The 24,889-nt window shown below is 55.5% G+C and overlaps 1 protein-coding gene across 1 annotated transcript in view; it reads right to left on the bottom strand.

Annotated features, from left to right (window-relative positions):
- Nucleotides 1-6,811, bottom strand: part of LOC140367206 (metallophosphoesterase domain-containing protein 1-like) — a 69,791-nt gene extending 62,980 nt beyond the window's left edge. The window contains exon 1 of the mRNA XM_072453560.1: nt 6,597-6,811. Coding sequence (XP_072309661.1) covers nt 6,597-6,769 — 173 coding nt within the window. The 5' untranslated portion in view covers nt 6,770-6,811. The remainder of the gene's footprint in view (nt 1-6,596) is intronic.
- Nucleotides 6,812-24,889: the final 18,078 nt, after the last annotated feature.

Genomic DNA, 24,889 nt, shown 5'->3' with positions numbered 1-24,889 from the left:
CACACGAGTTTCAACTGGACGCTGCTTTTGAAATCGAGACGTTTCGACTGCCGCCCGGAAGTCATTTCAGTCTGAGGAGACTTCCTGTCTGTTGAGGTCAGAGCTTATGAGGTCTAATGAGGCTGTTGTGGACTGAGGGGAGGTTGTTTTAGGAAAACAAGAGAAGAAAAACACTGAGGATGGATCCACCGAGAAGAACTCTTAGCCAATGAGAGACGGGGAAAACACATGATGGGCGGGGCAAACAATCCACACAGGAAGTAAAGCATACATTAGTGACATGACCAGATAATCACCGTGACAACCAAATCCACAAAGTGTTTTCAGACTAAAACCTGCGACAATAAAGAACGTTCCTCTTATTTTAAATATTGAGTTAAAATGTGTAAGAATTAAAACTGGAATAATGTGAGAAATGAGCTTTATTCTTTTATTCACACAGAGCGAGAGACACCAATGTGAAGTAAAAGTGCATTCCTCCTCCTGAGCGCCTCCTGAGCGCCTCCTGAGCGCCTCCTGAGCGCCTCCTGAGCGCCTCCTGAGCGCCTCCTGAGCGCCTCCTGTGGGAGCAAGCGCCTCTCTGGAGAGGGAGGCGGCGCTGGTGAATAAGCATGTCCCACTTCAGTGCACAGTCCCTGTGCACCGCAGCGCCGCGCGTCCCCAGCCTCCTCCACCGCACACCGCCTCCTCCACCGCACGCCGCCTCCTCCACCGCACGCCGCCTCCAGCACCACACGCCTCCTCCACCACACGCCACACGCCGCCTCCACCACCACACGCCTCCTCCACCGCACACCGCCTCCTCCACCGCACGCCGCCTCCTCCACCGCACGCCGCCTCCTCCACCGCACGCCGCCTCCAGCACCACACGCCTCCTCCACCACACGCCACACGCCGCCTCCACCACCACACGCCTCCTCCACCGCACACCGCCTCCTCCACCGCACGCCGCCTCCTCCACCGCACGCCGCCTCCTCCACCGCACGCCGCCTCCACCACCACACGCCTCCTCCACCACACGCCTCCTCCACCACACGCCACACGCCGCCTCCACCACCACACGCCTCCTCCTCCGCACGCCGCCTCCTCCACCACACGCCTCCTCCACCACACGCCTCCTCCACCACACGCCTCCTCCACCACACGCCACACGCCGCCTCCACCACCACACGCCTCCTCCTCCGCACGCCGCCTCCTCCACCACACGCCTCCTCCACCACACGCCTCCTCCACCGCACGCCGCCTCCTCCACCGCATGCCGCCTCCACCACCACACGCCTCCTCCACCACACGCCTCCTCCACCACACGCCACACGCCGCCTCCACCACCACACGCCTCCTCCACCGCACGCCGCCTCCTTCACCACACGCCTCCTCCACCACACGCCTCCTCCACCACACGCCTCCTCCACCACACACCACACGCCGCCTCCACCACCACACGCCTCCTCCACCGCACGCCTCCTCCACCACACGCCTCCTCCACCACACGCCACACGCCGCCTCCACCACCACACGCCTCCTCCACCACACGCCTCCTCCACCACACGCCACACGCCTCCTCCACCACACGCCTCCTCCACCGCACGCCGCCTCCTCCACCACACGCCTCCTCCACCACACGCCTCCTCCACCACACGCCACACGCCGCCTCCACCACCACACGCCTCCTCCACCGCACGCCGCCTCCACCACACGCCTCCTCCACCACACGCCGCCTCCACCACACGCCGCCTCCACCACCACACGCCTCCTCCACCGCACGCCGCCTCCTCCACCACACGCCTCCTCCACCACACGCCTCCTCCACCACACGCCACACGCCGCCTCCACCACCACACGCCTCCTCCACCGCACGCCGCCTCCTCCACCACACGGCAAACACCGCCTCCTCCACCACACGCCTCCTCCACCACACGCCTCCTCCACCACACGCCGCCTCCACCACACGCCGCCTCCACCACCACACGCCTCCTCCACCGCACGCCGCCTCCTCCACCACACGCCTCCTCCTCCGCACGCCGCCTCCTCCACCACACGCCTCCTCCACCACACGCCTCCTCCACCACACGCCTCCTCCACCACACGCCACACGCCGCCTCCACCACCACACGCCTCCTCCTCCGCACGCCGCCTCCTCCACCACACGCCTCCTCCACCACACGCCTCCTCCACCACACGCCTCCTCCACCGCACGCCGCCTCCTCCACCGCATGCCGCCTCCACCACCACACGCCTCCTCCACCACACGCCTCCTCCACCACACGCCACACGCCGCCTCCACCACCACACGCCTCCTCCACCGCACGCCGCCTCCTCCACCACACGCCTCCTCCACCACACGCCTCCTCCACCACACGCCTCCTCCACCACACACCACACGCCGCCTCCACCACCACCACACGCCTCCTCCACCGCACGCCTCCTCCACCACACGCCTCCTCCACCACACGCCACACGCCGCCTCCACCACCACACGCCTCCTCCACCACACGCCTCCTCCACCGCACGCCGCCTCCTCCACCACACGCCTCCTCCACCACACGCCACACGCCGCCTCCACCACCACACGCCTCCTCCACCGCACGCCGCCTCCTCCACCACACGGCAAACACCGCCTCCTCCACCACACGCCTCCTCCACCACACGCCTCCTCCACCACACGCCGCCTCCACCACACGCCGCCTCCACCACACGCCTCCTCCACCACACGCCACACGCCGCCTCCACCGCACGCCGCCTCCACCACACGCCTCCTCCACCACACGCCGCCTCCACCACACGCCGCCTCCACCACCACACGCCTCCTCCACCGCACGCCGCCTCCTCCACCACACGCCTCCTCCACCACACGCCTCCTCCACCACACGCCACACGCCGCCTCCACCACCACACGCCTCCTCCACCGCACGCCGCCTCCTCCACCACACGGCAAACACCGCCTCCTCCACCACACGCCTCCTCCACCACACGCCTCCTCCACCACACGCCGCCTCCACCACACGCCGCCTCCACCACCACACGCCTCCTCCACCGCACGCCGCCTCCTCCACCACACGCCTCCTCCTCCGCACGCCGCCTCCTCCACCACACGCCTCCTCCACCACACGCCTCCTCCACCACACGCCTCCTCCACCGCACGCCGCCTCCTCCACCGCATGCCGCCTCCACCACCACACGCCTCCTCCACCACACGCCTCCTCCACCACACGCCACACGCCGCCTCCACCACCACACGCCTCCTCCACCGCACGCCGCCTCCTCCACCACACGCCTCCTCCACCACACGCCTCCTCCACCACACGCCTCCTCCACCACACACCACACGCCGCCTCCACCACCACCACACGCCTCCTCCACCGCACGCCTCCTCCACCACACGCCTCCTCCACCACACGCCACACGCCGCCTCCACCACCACACGCCTCCTCCACCACACGCCTCCTCCACCGCACGCCGCCTCCTCCACCACACGCCTCCTCCACCACACGCCTCCTCCACCACACGCCACACGCCGCCTCCACCACCACACGCCTCCTCCACCGCACGCCGCCTCCTCCACCACACGGCAAACACCGCCTCCTCCACCACACGCCTCCTCCACCACACGCCTCCTCCACCACACGCCGCCTCCACCACACGCCGCCTCCACCACCACACGCCTCCTCCACCGCACGCCGCCTCCTCCACCACACGCCTCCTCCACCACACGCCTCCTCCACCACACGCCACACGCCGCCTCCACCACCACACGCCTCCTCCCCCGCACGCCGCCTCCTCCACCACACGGCAAACACCGCCTCCTCCACCACACGCCTCCTCCACCACACGCCTCCTCCACCACACGCCGCCTCCACCACACGCCGCCTCCACCACCACACGCCTCCTCCACCACACGCCTCCTCCACCGCACGCCGCCTCCTCCACCACACGCCTCCTCCACCACACGCCTCCTCCACCACACGCCACACGCCGCCTCCACCACCACACGCCTCCTCCACCGCACGCCGCCTCCTCCACCACACGGCAAACACCGCCTCCTCCACCACACGCCTCCTCCACCACACGCCTCCTCCACCACACGCCGCCTCCACCACACGCCGCCTCCACCACACGCCTCCTCCACCACACGCCACACGCCGCCTCCACCGCACGCCGCCTCCACCACACGCCTCCTCCACCACACGCCGCCTCCACCACACGCCGCCTCCACCACCACACGCCTCCTCCACCGCACGCCGCCTCCTCCACCACACGCCTCCTCCACCACACGCCTCCTCCACCACACGCCACACGCCGCCTCCACCACCACACGCCTCCTCCACCGCACGCCGCCTCCTCCACCACACGGCAAACACCGCCTCCTCCACCACACGCCTCCTCCACCACACGCCTCCTCCACCACACGCCGCCTCCACCACACGCCGCCTCCACCACCACACGCCTCCTCCACCGCACGCCGCCTCCTCCACCACACGGCAAACACCGCCTCCTCCACCACACGCCTCCTCCACCACACGCCTCCACCACCACACGCCTCCACCACCACACGCCTCCTCCACCGCATGCCGCCTCCTCCACCACACGCCTCCTCCACCACACGCCTCCTCCACCACACGCCTCCTCCACCACACGCCGCGCAGGTAGGAAGCCGGGGGAAAGGCCCGACACGTCAAAGTGTGAGGGAAAACACAGCTTCAGCCACGGCTCAGAATAAAACTCGCGTTATGGAAAGAGAAGAGAATGACCTATTTAAGAAATGAAAAATAAGCATAAACTCTGGAGATAAAACGAGGTTAAAGCTGCGGAGGAGAAAACTGAATTATGCACAATGTAAAGACGGGTTTGACTTTGCACCTCGTGTGTCTGTGCAGCTGGAGAGGATCAAATATAGATGTATAACATACAGATCATATCATATATACATTATAATATATATATATATATATATATATATATATATATATATATATATATATATATATATATATATATATATATAGATTATATAATATATATATATATATATATATATATATATATCATGTAATATATAGATGATAAAATATATAGAAATATAATATATAGATTATATAATATATAGATGATATAATATATAGATTATATAATATATAGATATATAATATATATATATAGATAGATTATATAATATATAGATTATATAATATATAGATTATATATACAGATCATATCATATATAGATAGTATAATATATAGATATATAATATATAGATAATATTGCAGATTTACCAGATGAGAATATCAAGAGGATTAATGTGATTAAATTATTAAAACTAATTTAAAAAAGAGAAGAAAACATCACAAGTGAGATTTCTGCACTTTTATGGTCAATTCGATTTGATTTTTTTTATTAGATCAAGAACATGATTTAAAGTTCAGACGTTAAACTAGTTTGGTTCAGATTAGAAGTGACCACGGTTACGATCTGCCCTTTACTTCAGGTCACTACAGGTCACTACAGGTCACTACAGGTCACTACAGGTCACTAAAACAGAAAGCATGTTATATATGTTATATATATATATATATATATATATATATATATATATATATAAATATGTTAGATATATGTTATGTTATATTTATGTTATATATGTTTTATATATATATAACATACATATATGTACATTTATATATGTGACTCGTGTGTGACTCGTGTGTGTGACTCGTGTGTGCGACTCGTGTGTGTGACTCGTGAGTGACTCGTGTGTGTGACTCGTGTGTGTGACTCGTGTGTGTGACTCGTGAGTGACTCGTGTGTGCGACTCGTGTGTGCGACTCGTGTGTGTGACTTGTGTGTGTGACTCGTGTGTGTGACTCGTGTGTGTGACTCGTGTGTGTGACTCGTGAGTGACTCGTGTGTGTGACTCGTGTGTGACTCGTGTGTGCGACTCGTGTGTGTGACTCGTGTGTGCGACGTGTGTGTGACTCGTGTGTGTGACTCGTGTGTGTGACTCGTGTGTGTGACTCGTGTGTGTGACTCGTGTGTGACTCGTGTGTGTGACTCGTGTGTGTGACTCGTGTGTGTGACTCGTGAGTGACTCGTGTGTGTGACTCGTGTGTGCGACTCGTGTGTGCGACTCGTGTGTGTGACTCGTGTGTGTGACTCGTGTGTGCGACTCGTGTGTGCGACTCGTGTGTGTGACTCGTGTGTGCGACTCGTGTGTGCGACTCGTGTGTGTGACTCGTGTGTGTGACTCGTGTGTGCGACTCGTGTGTGCGACTCGTGTGTGCGACTCGTGTGTGTGACTCGTGTGTGTGACTCGTGTGTGACTCGTGTGTGACTCGTGTGTGTGACTCGTGTGTGTGACTCGTGAGTGACTCGTGTGTGTGACTCGTGTGTGCGACTCGTGTGTGTGACTCGTGTGTGTGACTCGTGTGTGTGACTCGTGAGTGACTCGTGTGTGTGACTCGTGTGTGCGACTAGTGTGTGTGACTCGTGTGTGTGACTCGTGTGTGCGACTCGTGTGTGTGACTCGTGTGTGTGACTCGTGTGTGTGACTCGTGTGTGTGACTCGTGTGTGACTCGTGTGTGTGACTCGTGTGTGACTCACATGTGCACGTGGGGCGGTTGGAATCGGGCCTGGTTGATGTTGTAGAAGGTGAAGGCCTGGGTTGGGTTGGTGCTGTACTCGTCCACTTCCACCGCCGTCCCGCTCCGTCGCTCCCTCTGAGGCTGCGACTGCTGCCGCCGCGCCGCCATGATCTCTGACAGAGTGAAGGCCATCGCACGCCAAGGGGCGCAGCCCGAGTTAGACCTGGTTTAGGCCCGTGTTAGACCTGGTTTAGGCCCGTGTTAGACCTGGTTTAGGCCCGAGTTAGACCTGGTTTAGGCCCGTGTTAGACCTGGTTTAGGCCCGTGTTAGACCTGGTTTAGGCCCGTGTTAGACCTGGTTTAGGTCCGTGTTAGACCTGGTTTAGGCCTGAGTTAGACCTGGTTTAGGCCCGTGTTAGACCTGGTTTAGGCCCGTGTTAGACCTGGTTTAGGTCCATGTTAGACCTGGTTTAGGCCCGTGTTAGACCTGGTTTAGGCCCGTGTTAGACCTGGTTTAGGCCCGTGTTAGACCTGGTTTAGGCCCGTGTTAGACCTGGTTTAGGCCAGGGTTAGACTAGGACCTGGTTCAACCCTAGTTTTGATCTAGTTTTGTTGACTTCTGTTCCTAATTTAGCCCTGTTTTATTCCTGGTTCAGTCTTTAAGTTTAATCCAGGTTTGATCCTTGTTCAGTCCTTTTTCGGTCCATGTCGAGCCCTCGTAATGTCCTCGTAATGTCCTCGTTATGTCCTCGTTATGTCCTCGTTATGTCCTCGTTATGTCCTCGTTATGTCCTGAGATAGTTCTTTTCATGCCCAGGTTTGATCTGGATAAAGTTCTGGTCTAGAGTCTTGGCCTTGGTTTGTCTTAAGTCATTTTTCCTGGTTTAATCTCGGAGTAGAAAAAGACTGTCAGATCCTGGTCCTGGTCCTGGTCCTGGTCCTGGTTTTGGGAGGGTCTTCTCCTTGAGCTCTGTCACAACCTACAAACAGAATAATAATAATAATAATAACTTTTATTTATATAGCGCTTTTCAGTGACCCAGAGACGCTGAACATAATAAAAAGGGGGGGTGTATTTACAGACAGGGGGGACAACACGTACAGAACACATTAATATACAGATAAAATGAACAAGACAGAAGAAGTAGAGAGAAAAAGATGGGGATGTAACAGGGGGTAGAAGAGTAGGCAATGGGGTAGAGGAGGCTAGGGGTAGGGGAGGTCATAGGCTTGGGTGAAGAGGTATGTTTTTAGGCGGGATTTGAATGTTGTGAGTGAGGGAGAGTGGCGGACAGGTTGGGGGAGGGAGTTCCAGAGTCGGGGTGCTGTTCGGGAGAATGCTCTGTCGCCAAAAGTTTTGAGTCGGGATGTTGGTGCAGTCAGGGTGAGAGAGGAGGAGGATCGGAGAGCTCGGGTGGGGCGGTGGGGGATGAGGAGGTCAGACAGGTAGGGGGGGGCAAGGTGGTGAAGAGCTTTGAAGGTGAGGAGGAGTATTTTAAAGTTTATGCGCTGCTTGATGGGGAGCCAGTGGAGAGAGCGGAGAACGGGAGTGATGTGATCACGGGACCGGGTGTGGGTGAGGAGGCGGGTGTGGGTGAGGAGGCGGGTGTGGGTGAGGAGGAGGGTGTGGGTGAGGAGGAGGGTGTGGGTGAGGAGGCGGGTGTGGGTGAGGAGGCGGGCAGCGGAGTTTTGGACCATTTGGAGTCCATGGAGGGAATGGGAGGAGATGCCAGTGAGGAGGGAGTTGCAGTAGTTGAGGCGGGAGGAGATGAAGGCATGGATGAGGGATTCAGCAGCGGGGAGGGTGAGGCAGTGTCGGATTTTGGCGATGCGGCGGAGGTGGAAGTATGAGGTCTTGACAATGTGGCTGACATGGGGAGTGAAGGAGAGGGTGGGGTCCATGATGACACCGAGATTTTGTACCAGGGTAGAGGGGGTGATGGTCGAGGTGTCGATGCTGAGTGAAAAGGGACCAGTTTTATTGAGAGTGGATTTGGTGCCAATGAGGAGGAGCTCTGTTTTGTCACTGTTCAGTTTGAGGAAGTTGAGAGTGAGCCATGATTTTATTGTAGAGATGCAGGTTTCAATGTGGCTGAGGGGAGGGTTTTCGATGTGGCTGAGGGGAGGGTTTTGGGTGGATTTGGTGGTGAGGTATATCTGGGTGTCGTCAGCGTAGCAGTGAAAGTCCAGGTTGAGTTGGCGGAGGATGTGACCAAGGGGGAAGATGTAGCAGATGAAGAGGAGGGGGCCGAGGACTGAGCCCTGGGGGACCCCCTGCGTTACTGGGGAGAGGGTGGATGAGTGACCGGAGAGGGAAATGAACTCTTGCCTGTTGGTGAGGTAGGATGTGAGCCAGTCAAGTGCAGAGCCCTCAACACCCAGTTGGCGCAGCCTTTGTAGGAGGATGGAATGGTTTATAGTGTCAAAGGCTGCGCTGAGGTCTAGTAGTAACAGGATGTTGAGGGCCCCGGAGTCTGCAGAGGTGAGGAGATCGTTGAGTACTTTGACCAGGGCTGTTTCAGTGCTGTGAAGTGGGCGGAAGCCAGATTGGAGGGGTTCATAGAGGTTGTTTGACTGGAGGTGGGTGTGAAGTTGGGCGGCGACGATGCGTTCCAGCGTTTTTGAGAGGAACGGCAGGTTGGAGATGGGGCGGTAGTTGGAGAGGTTGGCGGAGTCTAGGGTGGGTTTTTTGAGGATGGGGGTGATGGAGGCCAGTTTGTAGATGGAAGGAACATGGCCGAGGGATAAAGACTGGTTGAAGAGGGTGGTGAGATGGGGGATGAGAGCAGGGAGGCAGGCCTTGGTTAGAGTCGTTGGGAGGGGGTCGAGAGAGCAGGTGGTGGTTTTGGAAGCGGTGATGATGTCTATGATATGAGAGGAGTTAACAGAGGAGAAGGTGGTGAGGGGAGGGAAGGGTGGGTGGTCAGGGAGAGGGGGGGCAGGGGTGGGGGGAAGAAGAACATGATAGAAACATGTTCAGAGGGCAGAGGAAAGAGTGTGAGACTTCTGCTTGTTTTTGTGTCATTTTACTCCATTTCATTCATTTTCTGTGGGATTTTTGAAGCTTAAACTTTCAGAACGTTTCATCTTTAGCAGAAGAGTCGATAAGAGAACTTTTATTTGTCCTAAACACACAGTTCAAGAAGAGAAAAGAAACAAAACTCTGAGGATGTGATCAGCTCTGAACTCAGAGGAAAACATTGTATTTGATGATGAAAACTTGACGTGTCACACGTCGTGTCACACGTCGTGTCACATGATGTGTCACGCGACGTGTCACACGACGTGTCACATGACGTGTGACATGACGTGTCACACGACGTGTCACACGTCGTGTGACACGTCGTGTCACATGATGTGTCACGCGACGTGTCACGCGACGTGTCACACGACATGTCACGCGACGTGTCACACGACATGTCACGCGACGTGTCACACGACATGTCACACGACGTGTCACACGACATGTCACATGACGTGTCACATGACATGTCACGCGACGTGTCACACGTCGTGTGACACGTCGTGTCACATGATGTGTCACACGACATGTCACACGACGTGTCACACGACATGTCACATGACATGTCACATGACATGTCACGCGACGTGTCACACGACATGTCACGCGACGTGTCACACGACATGTCACGCGACGTGTCACACGACATGTCACATGACATGTCACATGACATGTCACGCGACGTGTCACACGACATGTCACATGACATGTCACACGACGTGTCACACGACATGTCACATGACATGTCACATGACATGTCACGCGACGTGTCACACGACATGTCACATGACATGTCACACGACGTGTCACATGACGTGTGGGCTGCTCGGGAGGAGCTGGTAATAAATTGGTTATTTTTTGGTGAAGTTGCTCCTGGTGCGATGTCACCGTGTCTGAGTCGTATGCAACTCCTACAGCTCATTATAGAGAGGGGGAGGGGCATGGGAGAGGGGGGAGAGAGGGGGGGAGAGAGGGGGGGAGCAACACCATTCAGCAGTTCAGCTCCTTTCCAGAGTCAAACGTTTGTATTGAGTGGAAGTGTCATTTCTCTCCCCTCGACTCTTTTATTTATAGTTTGTGTTATTTTGGGGATCATTACGCCCACGTGCCACAAGGGGGCGAGAGGCCTCTCACTTCCGTCAGTGCGACGCTGCAGCACAAGCGCCATGACAGAAACGTCCCATGTTATTCCAATGGGAAAATCACCAAATCTCTGAAATGGTAACATACTGACACTTAGACTTTTACAAACTCCTCCTCGGGCATTTGCCCGATTAACCTGAAATTTGGTGAGACTCATCTTCAGGGGTCGACCATCAAAACGTATCCAAATATTTATTCTAAGAGTCACGGTTTATGTGCGGTGAAGTCGCACATTTGCCAAGAAATTCAAAAAAATCGCCTTTTGAATGGGGACCACAAAATTTAGTTCTTCCAAAATGTATGAAATTTGGCACCAAATCTCATTTTGGAAACGCAATCAAAAAAGTAAATCAGACCCATGTCATATTTGTTACGGCGTAGCCGTAGTGATGACAAAAATCATGCTCCATGTACAGGTTGGAGGATGGAGCACTTTGAGAAGAAGGCACTGTCCTCATTCTCAGGCTCCGCCCCAAAACTGTGGCTCCGCTATGTCGATGATACTTTTGTAACAATCAAGAAACAAGAGCTGGAAACCTTCTCTGATCACATCAATGCTGTGGACCCACATATCAGGTTTACAAGAGAAGACGCTAAGGAGAATCGCTTGGCCTTTCTTGATTGTTCCACGATCAGAGGAGAAGACGGGAAACTCCAAATAGAAGTATATAGGAAGCCTACACACACGGACCAGTATCTGCTCTTTGGTTCCAACCACCCACTACAGCACAAGCTGGGTGTGATCAGAACCTTACAACACAGAGGACCAGGTGTGCCCACCAGCTCAGAGGACAAGAGGTGCCCACCAGCTCAGAGGACAAGAGGTGCCCACCAGCTCAAAGGACAAGAGGTGCCCACCAACACAGAGCTCAAGGTGTGCCCACCAACACAGAGGACAAGAGGTGCCCACCAGCTCAGAGGACAAGAGGTGCCCACCAACACAGAGGACAAGAGGTGCCCACCAACACAGAGGACAAGAGGTGCCCACCAACACAGAGGACAAGAGGTGCCCACCAGCTCAGAGGACAAGAGGTGCCCACCAGCTCAGAGGACAAGAGGTGCCCACCAGCTCAAAGGACAAGAGGAGCCCACCAACACAGAGGACAAGAGGTGCCCACCAACACAGAGGACAAGAGGTGCCCACCAGCTCAGAGGACAAGAGGTGCCCACCAGCTCAGAGGACAAGAGGTGTCCACCAGCTCAGAGGACAAGAGGTGCCCACCAGCTCAGAGGACAAGAGGTGCCCACCAGCTCAGAGGACAAGAGGTGCCCACCAGCTTAGAGGACAAGAGGTGTCCACCAGCTTAGAGGACAAGAGGTGTCCACCAGCTCAGAGGACAAGAGGTGCCCACCAGCTTAGAGGACAAGAGGTGTCCACCAGCTCAGAGGACAAGAAGAAAGAGGAAAAACATGTCCGAAATGCCCTCTCAGCCTGTGGTTACCCCGCTTGGGCTCTCAACAGAGTGAAGAGAACCAAGAAGCAGGACAAAAGGGAAACTGAACAGAGAAGGAAGGGTGTTTCTATCCCTTATGTGTCTGGCCTGTCGGAAAAACTGCAGAGAATTTTTAGACAACACGAAGTCCCTGTTTATTTTAAACCAGGAAACACTTTAAGACAAAAACTGGTTCACCCAAAGGACAAATTGCCGACTCAAAAACAGAGCAATGTAGTTTATTCGATCCAATGCAGTGAAGAAAGTTGTAAAGAACGTTACATAGGTGAGACAAAACAGCCTCTACACAAGAGGCTTTATCAGCACAGAAGAAATACTAGTTCAGGTCCACAGAGTGCCGTGCATCTCCATCTTGAAGCCTCTAATCACTCGTTTGAAGACGGTGAGGTGAAGGTTTGAAGCAGGAGAAAAGATGGTTTGAAAGAGGAGTTAAGGAAGCTATTTTTGTTTAAAAAGAAAGACCTTCTTTAAACAGAAATGGAGGGCTAAGATTCAATCTTCCTGTAGTGCACAATGGGATCCTGAACCACTGGAAAGGTAGAGGACCAGGACCAGGACATTTAGATGCTAATCAGGTCCTCAGGCTGAGCCAGGGTCTCACAAAGACAAAGAGGAGACTAATAGCCCATTAAAGGGTTGAATAGGCTCGGTAGACACCAAGAGGCTAAGTTTCTGTTGAAACAAACAACTCTTTCCTCTTCAGGAAGGCTCCGCCCAATGGGCTGGACTTACCACAGAATAGTATAAATATCGGAGTTCTCGACCTAAATTCTTTTATTGACAATGACTCTGAGTCCAGATGAAACAACTGAAGCTTTTTCTACTATTGTTATGTCTTATTGCAGCGTTGCCGTGATAATATCTGGCTCTGCGCAGAATGTCATGATTCTACGATCAGATTTTTTTGGGGTCATTTTATATTGCTCAGTGCATTTTTGGTACATTTGGGGCTGAGACGGCCATTTTGAAATTTTATACAAAGGAGATAAACAGAATGTAGAGGCAGAGCGAGCGGCGAGCGAGCGGCGAGCGAGAGCCGAGCGGCGAGCGGCGAGCGAGAGCTGAGCGAGAGCCGAGCGGCGAGCGAGAGCCGAGCGAGAGCCGAGCGAGAGCCGAGCGGCGAGCGGCGAGCGAGAGCTGAGCGAGAGCCGAGCGGCGAGCGAGAGCCGAGCGAGAGCCGAGCGAGAGCCGAGCGGCGAGCGAGAGCCGAGCGAGAGCCGAGCGGCGAGCGAGCGGCGAGCGAGAGCCGAGCGGCGAGCGAGAGCCGAGCGGCGAGCGAGCGAGCGCTGAGCAAACACATCTGTCGCGCAAATTAAAACTTCATCCTCCAAATCCACACGAAAACCTCCTGTAATTCAAACATAATTAATTTCCCCCGATCCGACTGTTTTATTCCCAGAGGAGGAGAACGAGGAGGAGAACCAGCAGGAGAACAAGCAGGAGAACAAGCAGGAGAACGAGGAGGAGATCGAGGAGGAGAACGAGGAGGAGAACCAGCAGGAGAACGAGGAGGAGATCGAGGAGGAGAACGAGGAGGAGAACCAGCAGGAGAACAAGCAGGAGAACAAGCAGGAGATCGAGGAGGAGAACGAGGAGGAGAACGAGGAGGAGAACCAGCAGGAGAACGAGGAGGAGAACGAGGAGGAGAACGAGGAGGAGAACCAGCAGGAGAACGAGGAGGAGAACCAGCAGGAGAACGAGTATGAGAACGAGGAGGAGAGCCAGCAGGAGATCGAAGAGGAGAACGAGGAGGAGAACGAGGTGGAGAACAAGGAGGAGAACGAGGAGGAGAACGAGGAGGAGAACCAGCAGGAGAACAAGCAGGAGAACGAGGAGGAGAACGAGGAGGAGAACCAGCAGGAGAACAAGCAGGAGAACGAGGAGGAGAACGAGGAGGAGAACGAGGAGGAGAACCAGCAGGAGAACAAGCAGGATATCGAGGAGGAGAACGAGGAGGAGAACGAGCAGGAGAACGAGCAGGAGATCGAGGAGGAGAACGAGGAGGAGAACGAGGAGAACCAGCAGGAGAACGAGGAGGAGAACGAGTATGAGAACGAGGAGAACGAAGAGGAGAACGAGGAGGAGAAAAAGCAGGAGAACGAGGAGGAGAACCAGCAGGAGAACGAGGAGGAGAACGAGGAGGAGAACGAGGAGGAAAACGAGGTGGAGAACAAGGAGGAGAACGAGGAGGAGAACGAGGAGGAGAACCAGCAGGAGAACAAGCAGGAGAACGAGGAGGAGAACCAGCAGGAGAACGAGGAGGAGAACGAGGAGGAGAACAAGGAGGAGAACGAGGAGGAGAACAAGCAGGAGAACGAGGAGGAGAACAAGCAGGAGAACGAGGAGGACAACGAGGAGGAGAACCAGCAGGAGAACGAGGAGGAGAACCAGCAGGAGAACGAGTATGAGAACGAGGAGGAGAACGAGGTGGAGAACAAGGAGGAGAACGAGGAGGAGAACGAGGAGGAGAACCAGCAGGAGAACAAGCAGGAGAACGAGGAGGAGAACGAGGAGGAGAACAAGCAGGAGAACAAGCAGGAGATCGAGGAGGAGAACGAGGAGGAGAACCAGCAGGAGAACGAGGAGGAGAACCAGCAGGAGAACGAGGAGGAGAACCAGCAGGAGAACGAGTATGAGAACGAGGAGGAGAGCCAGCAGGAGATCGAAGAGGAGAACGAGGAGGAGAACGAGGTGGAGAACAAGGAGGAGAACGAGCAGGAGAACGAGGAGGAGAACCAGCAGGAGAACAAGCAGGAGAACGAGGAGGAGAACGAGGAGGAGAACCAGCAGGAAAACAAGCAGGAGAACAAGCAGGAGATCGAGGAGGAGAACGAGGAGAACGAGGAGAACCAGCAGGAGAACGAGGAGGAGAACGAGTATGAGAACGAGGAGGAGAATGAGGAGGAGAAAAAGCAGGAGAACGAGGAGGAGAACGAGGAGGAGAACCAGCAGGAGAACGAGGAGGAGAACGAGGAGGAGAACGAAGAGGAAAACGAGGTGGAGAACAAGGAGGAGAACGAGGAGGAGAACCAGGAGGAGAACGAGGAGGAGAACCAGCAGGAGAACGAGGAGGAGAACCAACAGGAGAACGAGGAGGAGAACGAGGAGGAGAACAAGCAGGAGAACGAGGAGGAGAACAAGCAGGAGAACGAGGAGGAGAACGAGGAGGACAACGAGGAGGAGAACCAGCAGGAGAACGAGGAGGAGAACCAGCAGGAGAACGAGTATGAGAACGAGGAGGAGAACGAGGTGGAGAACAAGGAGGAGAACGAGGAGGAGAACGAGGAGGAGAACCAGCAGGAGAACAAGCAGGAGAACGAGGAGGAGAACGAGGAGGAAAACGAGGAGGAGAACAAGCAGGAGAACAAGCGGGAGATCGAGGAGGAGAACGAGGAGGAGAACCAGCAGGAGAACGAGGAGGAGAACCAGCAGGAGAACGAGTATGAGAACGAGGAGGAGAGCCAGCAGGAGATCGAAGAGGAGAACGAGGAGGAGAACGAGGTGGAGAACAAGGAGGAGAACGAGCAGGAGAACGAGGAGGAGAACCAGCAGGAGAACAAGCAGGAGAACGAGGAGGAGAACGAGGAGGAGAACGAGGAGGAGAACCAGCAGGAAAACAAGCAGGAGAACAAGCAGGAGATCGAGGAGGAGAACGAGGAGGAGAACCAGCAGGAGAACAAGCAGGATATCGAGGAGGAGAACGAGGAGGAGAACGAGCAGGAGAACGAGCAGGAGATCGAGGAGGAGAACGAGGAGAACGAGGAGAACCAGCAGGAGAACGAGGAGGAGAACGAGTATGAGAACGAGGAGGAGAATGAGGAGGAGAAAAAGCAGGAGAACGAGGAGGAGAACGAGGAGGAGAACCAGCAGGAGAACGAGGAGGAGAACGAGGAGGAGAACGAAGAGGAAAACGAGGTGGAGAACAAGGAGGAGAACGAGGAGGAGAACGAGGAGGAGAACCAGGAGGAGAACGAGGAGGAGAACCAGCAGGAGAACGAGGAGGAGAACCAGCAGGAGAACGAGGAGGAGAACGAGGAGGAGAACAAGCAGGAGAACGAGGAGGAGAACAAGCAGGAGAACGAGGAGGAGAACGAGGAGGACAACGAGGAGGAGAACCAGCAGGAGAACGAGGAGGAGAACCAGCAGGAGAACGAGTATGAGAACGAGGAGGAGAACGAGGTGGAGAACAAGGAGGAGAACGAGGAGGAGAACGAGGAGGAGAACCAGCAGGAGAACAAGCAGGAGAACGAGGAGGAGAACGAGGAGGAAAACGAGGAGGAGAACAAGCAGGAGAACAAGCAGGAGATCGAGGAGGAGAACGAGGAGGAGAACCAGCAGGAGAACGAGGAGGAGAACCAGCAGGAGAACGAGTATGAGAACGAGGAGGAGAGCCAGCAGGAGATCGAAGAGGAGAACGAGGAGGAGAACGAGGTGGAGAACAAGGAGGAGAACGAGCAGGAGAACGAGGAGGAGAACCAGCAGGAGAACAAGCAGGAGAACGAGGAGAACGAGGAGGAGAACGAGGAGGAGAACCAGCAGGAAAACAAGCAGGAGAACAAGCAGGAGATCGAGGAGGAGAACGAGGAGGAGAACCAGCAGGAGAACAAGCAGGAGAACGAGGAGGAGAACGAGGAGGAGAACGAGGAGGAGAACCAGCAGGAGAACAAGCAGGAGAACAAGCAGGAGATCGAGGAGGAGAACGAGGAGGAGAACGAGGAGGAGAACCAGCAGGAGAACGAGGAGGAGAACGAGGAGGAGAACGAGGAGGAGAACCAGCAGGAGAACGAGGAGGAGAACCAGCAGGAGAACGAGTATGAGAACGAGGAGGAGAGCCAGCAGGAGATCGAAGAGGAGAACGAGGAGGAGAACGAGGTGGAGAACAAGGAGGAGAACGAGGAGGAGAACGAGGAGGAGAACCAGCAGGAGAACAAGCAGGAGAACGAGGAGGAGAACGAGGAGGAGAACCAGCAGGAGAACAAGCAGGAGATCGAGGAGGAGAACGAGGAGGAGAACGAGCAGGAGAACGAGCAGGAGATCGAGGAGGAGAACGAGGAGAACGAGGAGAACCAGCAGGAGAACGAGGAGGAGAACGAGTATGAGAACGAGGAGGAGAATGAGGAGGAGAAAAAGCAGGAGAACGAGGAGGAGAACGAGGAGGAGAACCAGCAGGAGAACGAGGAGGAGAACGAGGAGGAGAACGAAGAGGAAAACGAGGTGGAGAACAAGGAGGAGAACGAGGAGGAGAACGAGGAGGAGAACCAGGAGGAGAACGAGGAGGAGAACCAGCAGGAGAACGAGGAGGAGAACCAGCAGGAGAACGAGGAGGAGAACGAGGAGGAGAACGAGGAGGAGAACAAGCAGGAGAACGAGGAGGAGAACAAGCAGGAGAACGAGGAGGAGAACGAGGAGGACAACGAGGAGGAGAACCAGCAGGAGAACGAGGAGGAGAACCAGCAGGAGAACGAGTATGAGAACGAGGAGGAGAACGAGGTGGAGAACAAGGAGGAGAACGAGGAGGAGAACGAGGAGGAGAACCAGCAGGAGAACAAGCAGGAGAACGAGGAGGAGAACGAGGAGGAAAACGAGGAGGAGAACAAGCAGGAGAACAAGCAGGAGATCGAGGAGGAGAACGAGGAGGAGAACCAGCAGGAGAACAAGCAGGAGAACGAGGAGGAGAACGAGGAGGAAAACGAGGAGGAGAACAAGCAGGAGAACAAGGAGGAGAACGAGGAGGAGAACGAGGAGGAGAACCAGCAGGAGAACAAGCAGGAGAACGAGGAGGAGAACGAGGAGGAGAACGAGGAGGAGAACCAGCAGGAGAACAAGCAGGAGAACGAGGAGGAGAACGAGGAGGAGAACGAGGAGGAGAACCAGCAGGAGAACAAGCAGGATATCGAGGAGGAGAACGAGGAGGAGAACGAGCAGCAGAACGAGCAGGAGATCGAGGAGGAGAACGAGGAGGAGAACGAGGAGAACCAGCAGGAGAACGAGGAGGAGAACGAGTATGAGAACGAGGAGAACGAAGAGGAGAACGAGGAGGAGAAAAAGCAGGAGAACGAGGAGGAGAACCAGCAGGAGAACGAGGAGGAGAACGAGGAGGAGAACGAGGAGGAAAACGAGGTGGAGAACAAGGAGGAGAACGAGGAGGAGAACGAGGAGGAGAACCAGGAGGAGAACGAGGAGGAGAACCAGCAGGAGAACGAGGAGGAGAACCAGCAGGAGAACGAGGAGGAGAACGAGGAGGAGAACAAGGAGGAGAACGAGGAGGAGAACAAGCAGGAGAACGAGGAGGAGAACAAGCAGGAGAACGAGGAGGACAACGAGGAGGAGAACCAGCAGGAGAACGAGGAGGAGAACGAGGAGGAGAACGAAGAGGAAAACGAGGTGGAGAACAAGGAGGAGAACGAGGAGGAGAACGAGGAGGAGAACCAGGAGGAGAACGAGGAGGAGAACCAGCAGGAGAACGAGGAGGAGAACCAGCAGGAGAACGAGGAGGAGAACCAGCAGGAGAACGAGTATGAGAACGAGGAGGAGAACGAGGTGGAGAACAAGGAGGAGAACGAGGAGGAGAACGAGGAGGAGAACCAGCAGGAGAACAAGCAGGAGAACGAGGAGGAGAACGAGGAGGAAAACGAGGAGGAGAACAAGCAGGAGAACAAGCAGGAGATCGAGGAGGAGAACGAGGAGGAGAACCAGCAGGAGAACAAGCAGGAGAACGAGGAGGAGAACGAGGAGGAAAACGAGGAGGAGAACAAGCAGGAGAACAAGGAGGAGAACGAGGAGGAGAACGAGGAGGAGAACCAGCAGGAGAACAAGCAGGAGAACGAGGAGGAGAACGAGGAGGAGAACGAGGAGGAGAACCAGCAGGAGAACAAGCAGGAGAACGAGGAGGAGAACGAGGAGGAGAACGAGGAGGAGAACCAGCAGGAGAACAAGCAGGATATCGAGGAGGAGAACGAGGAGGGGAACGAGCAGGAGAACGAGCAGGAGATCGAGGAGGAGAACGAGGAGGAGAACGAGGAGAACCAGCAGGAGAACGAGGAGGAGAACGAGTATGAGAACGAGGAGAACGAAGAGGAGAACGAGGAGGAGAAAAAGCAGGAGAACGAGGAGGAGAACCAGCAGGAGAACGAGGAGGAGAACGAGGAGGAGAACGAGGAGGAAAACGAGGTGGAGAACAAGGAGGAGAACGAGGAGGAGAACGAGGAGGAGAACCAGGAGGAGAACGAGGAGGAGAACCAGCAGGAGAACGAGGAGGAGAACCAGCAGGAGAACGAGGAGGAGAACGAGGAGGAGAACAAGGAGGAGAACGAGGAGGAGAACAAGCAGGAGAACGAGGAGGAGAACAAGCAGGAGAACGAGGAGGACAACGAGGAGGAGAACCAGCAGGAGAACGAGGAGGAGAACGAGGAGGAGAAGGAAGAGGAAAACGAGGTGGAGAACAAGGAGGAGAACGAGGAGGAGAATGAGGAGGAGAACCAGGAGGAGAACGAGGAGGAGAACCAGCAGGAGAACGAGGAGGAGAACCAGCAGGAGAACGAGGAGGAGAACGAGGAGGAGAACGAGGAGGAGAACAAGCAGGAGAACGAGGAGGAGAACAAGCAGGAGAACGAGGAGGAGAACGAGGAGGACAACGAGGAGGAGAACCAGCAGGAGAACGAGGAGGAGAACCAGCAGGAGAACAAGCAGGAGAACGAGGAGGAGAACGAGGAGGAAAACGAGGAGGAGAACAAGCAGGAGAACAAGCAGGAGATCGAGGAGGAGAACGAGGAGGAGAACCAGCAGGAGAACAAGCAGGAGAACGAGGAGGAGAACGAGGAGGAAAACGAGGAGGAGAACAAGCAGGAGAACAAGGAGGAGAACGAGGAGGAGAACGAGGAGGAGAACCAGCAGGAGAACAAGCAGGAGAACGAGGAGGAGAACGAGGAGGAGAACGAGGAGGAGAACCAGCAGGAGAACAAGCAGGAGAACGAGGAGGAGAACGAGGAGGAGAACCAGCAGGAGAACAAGCAGGATATCGAGGAGGAGAACGAGGAGGAGAACGAGCAGGAGAACGAGCAGGAGATCGAGGAGGAGAACGAGGAGGAGAACGAGGAGAACCAGCAGGAGAACGAGGAGGAGAACGAGTATGAGAACGAGGAGAACGAAGAGGAGAACGAGGAGGAGAAAAAGCAGGAGAACGAGCAGGAGAACCAGCAGGAGAACGAGGAGGAGAACGAGGAGGAGAACGAGGAGGAAAACGAGGTGGAGAACAAGGAGGAGAACGAGGAGGAGAACGAGGAGGAGAACCAGGAGGAGAACGAGGAGGAGAACCAGCAGGAGAACGAGGAGGAGAACCAGCAGGAGAACGAGGAGGAGAACGAGGAGGAGAACAAGGAGGAGAACGAGGAGGAGAACAAGCAGGAGAACGAGGAGGAGAACAAGCAGGAGAACGAGGAGGACAACGAGGAGGAGAACCAGCAGGAGAACGAGGAGGAGAACCAGCAGGAGAACGAGTATGAGAACGAGGAGGAGAACGAGGTGGAGAACAAGGAGAACGAGGAGGAGAACGAGGAGGAGAACCAGCAGGAGAACAAGCAGGAGAACGAGGAGGAGAACGAGGAGGAGAACGAGGAGGAGAACAAGCAGGAGAACAAGCAGGAGATCGAGGAGGAGAACCAGCAGGAGAACGAGGAGGAGAACCAGCAGGAGAACGAGGAGGAGAACCAGCAGGAGAACGAGTATGAGAACGAGGAGGAGAGCCAGCAGGAGATCGAAGAGGAGAACGATGAGGAGAACGAGGTGGAGAACAAGGAGGAGAACGAGCAGGAGAACGAGGAGGAGAACCAGCAGGAGAACAAGCAGGAGAACGAGGAGGAGAACGAGGAGGAGAACCAGCAGGAAAACAAGCAGGAGAACAAGCAGGAGATCGAGGAGGAGAACGAGGAGGAGAACCAGCAGGAGAACAAGCAGGAGAACGAGGAGGAGAACGAGGAGGAGAACGAGGAGGAGAACCAGCAGGAGAACAAGCAGGAGAACAAGCAGGAGATCGAGGAGGAGAACGAGGAGGAGAACGAGGAGGAGAACCAGCAGGAGAACGAGGAGGAGAACGAGGAGGAGAACGAGGAGGAGAACCAGCAGGAGAACGAGGAGGAGAACCAGCAGGAGAACGAGTATGAGAACGAGGAGGAGAGCCAGCAGGAGATCGAAGAGGAGAACGAGGAGGAGAACGAGGTGGAGAACAAGGAGGAGAACGAGGAGGAGAACGAGGAGGAGAATCAGCAGGAGAACAAGCAGGAGAACGAGGAGGAGAACGAGGAGGAGAACCAGCAGGAGAACAAGCAGGAGATCGAGGAGGAGAACGAGGAGGAGAACGAGCAGGAGAACGAGCAGGAGATCGAGGAGGAGAACGAGGAGAACGAGGAGAACCAGCAGGAGAACGAGGAGGAGAACGAGTATGAGAACGAGGAGGAGAATGAGGAGGAGAAAAAGCAGGAGAACGAGGAGGAGAACGAGGAGGAGAACCAGCAGGAGAACGAGGAGGAGAACGAGGAGGAGAACGAAGAGGAAAACGAGGTGGAGAACAAGGAGGAGAACGAGGAGGAGAACGAGGAGGAGAACCAGGAGGAGAACGAGGAGGAGAACCAGCAGGAGAACGAGGAGGAGAACCAGCAGGAGAACGAGGAGGAGAACGAGGAGGAGAACGAGGAGGAGAACAAGCAGGAGAACGAGGAGGAGAACAAGCAGGAGAACGAGGAGGAGAACGAGGAGGACAACGAGGAGGAGAACCAGCAGGAGAACGAGGAGGAGAACCAGCAGGAGAACGAGTATGAGAACGAGGAGGAGAACGAGGTGGAGAACAAGGAGGAGAACGAGGAGGAGAACGAGGAGGAGAACCAGCAGGAGAACAAGCAGGAGAACGAGGAGGAGAACGAGGAGGAAAACGAGGAGGAGAACAAGCAGGAGAACAAGCAGGAGATCGAGGAGGAGAACGAGGAGGAGAACCAGCAGGAGAACGAGGAGGAGAACCAGCAGGAGAACGAGTATGAGAACGAGGAGAAGAGCCAGCAGGAGATCGAAGAGGAGAACGAGGAGGAGAACGAGGTGGAGAACAAGGAGGAGAACGAGCAGGAGAACGAGGAGGAGAACCAGCAGGAGAACAAGCAGGAGAACGAGGAGGAGAACGAGGAGGAGAACGAGGAGGAGAACCAGCAGGAAAACAAGCAGGAGAACAAGCAGGAGATCGAGGAGGAGAACGAGGAGGAGAACCAGCAGGAGAACAAGCAGGATATCGAGGAGGAGAACGAGGAGGAGAACGAGCAGGAGAACGAGCAGGAGATCGAGGAGGAGAACGAGGAGGAGAACGAGGAGGAGAAGGAAGAGGAAAACGAGGTGGAGAACAAGGAGGAGAACGAGGAGGAGAATGAGGAGGAGAACCAGGAGGAGAACGAGGAGGAGAACCAGCAGGAGAACGAGGAGGAGAACCAGCAGGAGAACGAGGAGGAGAACGAGGAGGAGAACGAGGAGGAGAACAAGCAGGAGAACGAGGAGGAGAACAAGCAGGAGAACGAGGAGGAGAACGAGGAGGACAACGAGGAGGAGAACCAGCAGGAGAACGAGGAGGAGAACCAGCAGGAGAACAAGCAGGAGAACGAGGAGGAGAACGAGGAGGAAAACGAGGAGGAGAACAAGCAGGAGAACAAGCAGGAGATCGAGGAGGAGAACGAGGAGGAGAACCAGCAGGAGAACAAGCAGGAGAACGAGGAGGAGAACGAGGAGGAAAACGAGGAGGAGAACAAGCAGGAGAACAAGGAGGAGAACGAGGAGGAGAACGAGGAGGAGAACCAGCAGGAGAACAAGCAGGAGAACGAGGAGGAGAACGAGGAGGAGAACGAGGAGGAGAACCAGCAGGAGAACAAGCAGGAGAACGAGGAGGAGAACGAGGAGGAGAACCAGCAGGAGAACAAGCAGGATATCGAGGAGGAGAACGAGGAGGAGAACGAGCAGGAGAACGAGCAGGAGATCGAGGAGGAGAACGAGGAGGAGAACGAGGAGAACCAGCAGGAGAACGAGGAGGAGAACGAGTATGAGAACGAGGAGAACGAAGAGGAGAACGAGGAGGAGAAAAAGCAGGAGAACGAGCAGGAGAACCAGCAGGAGAACGAGGAGGAGAACGAGGAGGAGAACGAGGAGGAAAACGAGGTGGAGAACAAGGAGGAGAACGAGGAGGAGAACGAGGAGGAGAACCAGGAGGAGAACGAGGAGGAGAACCAGCAGGAGAACGAGGAGGAGAACCAGCAGGAGAACGAGGAGGAGAACGAGGAGGAGAACAAGGAGGAGAACGAGGAGGAGAACAAGCAGGAGAACGAGGAGGAGAACAAGCAGGAGAACGAGGAGGACAACGAGGAGGAGAACCAGCAGGAGAACGAGGAGGAGAACCAGCAGGAGAACGAGTATGAGAACGAGGAGGAGAACGAGGTGGAGAACAAGGAGAACGAGGAGGAGAACGAGGAGGAGAACCAGCAGGAGAACAAGCAGGAGAACGAGGAGGAGAACGAGGAGGAGAACGAGGAGGAGAACAAGCAGGAGAACAAGCAGGAGATCGAGGAGGAGAACCAGCAGGAGAACGAGGAGGAGAACCAGCAGGAGAACGAGGAGGAGAACCAGCAGGAGAACGAGTATGAGAACGAGGAGGAGAGCCAGCAGGAGATCGAAGAGGAGAACGATGAGGAGAACGAGGTGGAGAACAAGGAGGAGAACGAGCAGGAGAACGAGGAGGAGAACCAGCAGGAGAACAAGCAGGAGAACGAGGAGGAGAACGAGGAGGAGAACCAGCAGGAAAACAAGCAGGAGAACAAGCAGGAGATCGAGGAGGAGAACGAGGAGGAGAACCAGCAGGAGAACAAGCAGGAGAACGAGGAGGAGAACGAGGAGGAGAACGAGGAGGAGAACCAGCAGGAGAACAAGCAGGAGAACAAGCAGGAGATCGAGGAGGAGAACGAGGAGGAGAACGAGGAGGAGAACCAGCAGGAGAACGAGGAGGAGAACGAGGAGGAGAACGAGGAGGAGAACCAGCAGGAGAACGAGGAGGAGAACCAGCAGGAGAACGAGTATGAGAACGAGGAGGAGAGCCAGCAGGAGATCGAAGAGGAGAACGAGGAGGAGAACGAGGTGGAGAACAAGGAGGAGAACGAGGAGGAGAACGAGGAGGAGAATCAGCAGGAGAACAAGCAGGAGAACGAGGAGGAGAACGAGGAGGAGAACCAGCAGGAGAACAAGCAGGAGATCGAGGAGGAGAACGAGGAGGAGAACGAGCAGGAGAACGAGCAGGAGATCGAGGAGGAGAACGAGGAGAACGAGGAGAACCAGCAGGAGAACGAGGAGGAGAACGAGTATGAGAACGAGGAGGAGAATGAGGAGGAGAAAAAGCAGGAGAACGAGGAGGAGAACGAGGAGGAGAACCAGCAGGAGAACGAGGAGGAGAACGAGGAGGAGAACGAAGAGGAAAACGAGGTGGAGAACAAGGAGGAGAACGAGGAGGAGAACGAGGAGGAGAACCAGGAGGAGAACGAGGAGGAGAACCAGCAGGAGAACGAGGAGGAGAACCAGCAGGAGAACGAGGAGGAGAACGAGGAGGAGAACGAGGAGGAGAACAAGCAGGAGAACGAGGAGGAGAACAAGCAGGAGAACGAGGAGGAGAACGAGGAGGACAAC

This window comes from Eucyclogobius newberryi, unplaced genomic scaffold (assembly GCF_026437365.1).
Source record: "Eucyclogobius newberryi isolate DKJ021-1_F unplaced genomic scaffold, fEucNew1.0.hap1 SCAF_2, whole genome shotgun sequence".
Lineage (NCBI taxonomy): Eukaryota > Metazoa > Chordata > Actinopteri > Gobiiformes > Gobiidae > Eucyclogobius > Eucyclogobius newberryi.
Note: the sequence above shows the minus strand (reverse complement) of the source record. Positions and strands in the feature narration are given on the sequence as shown.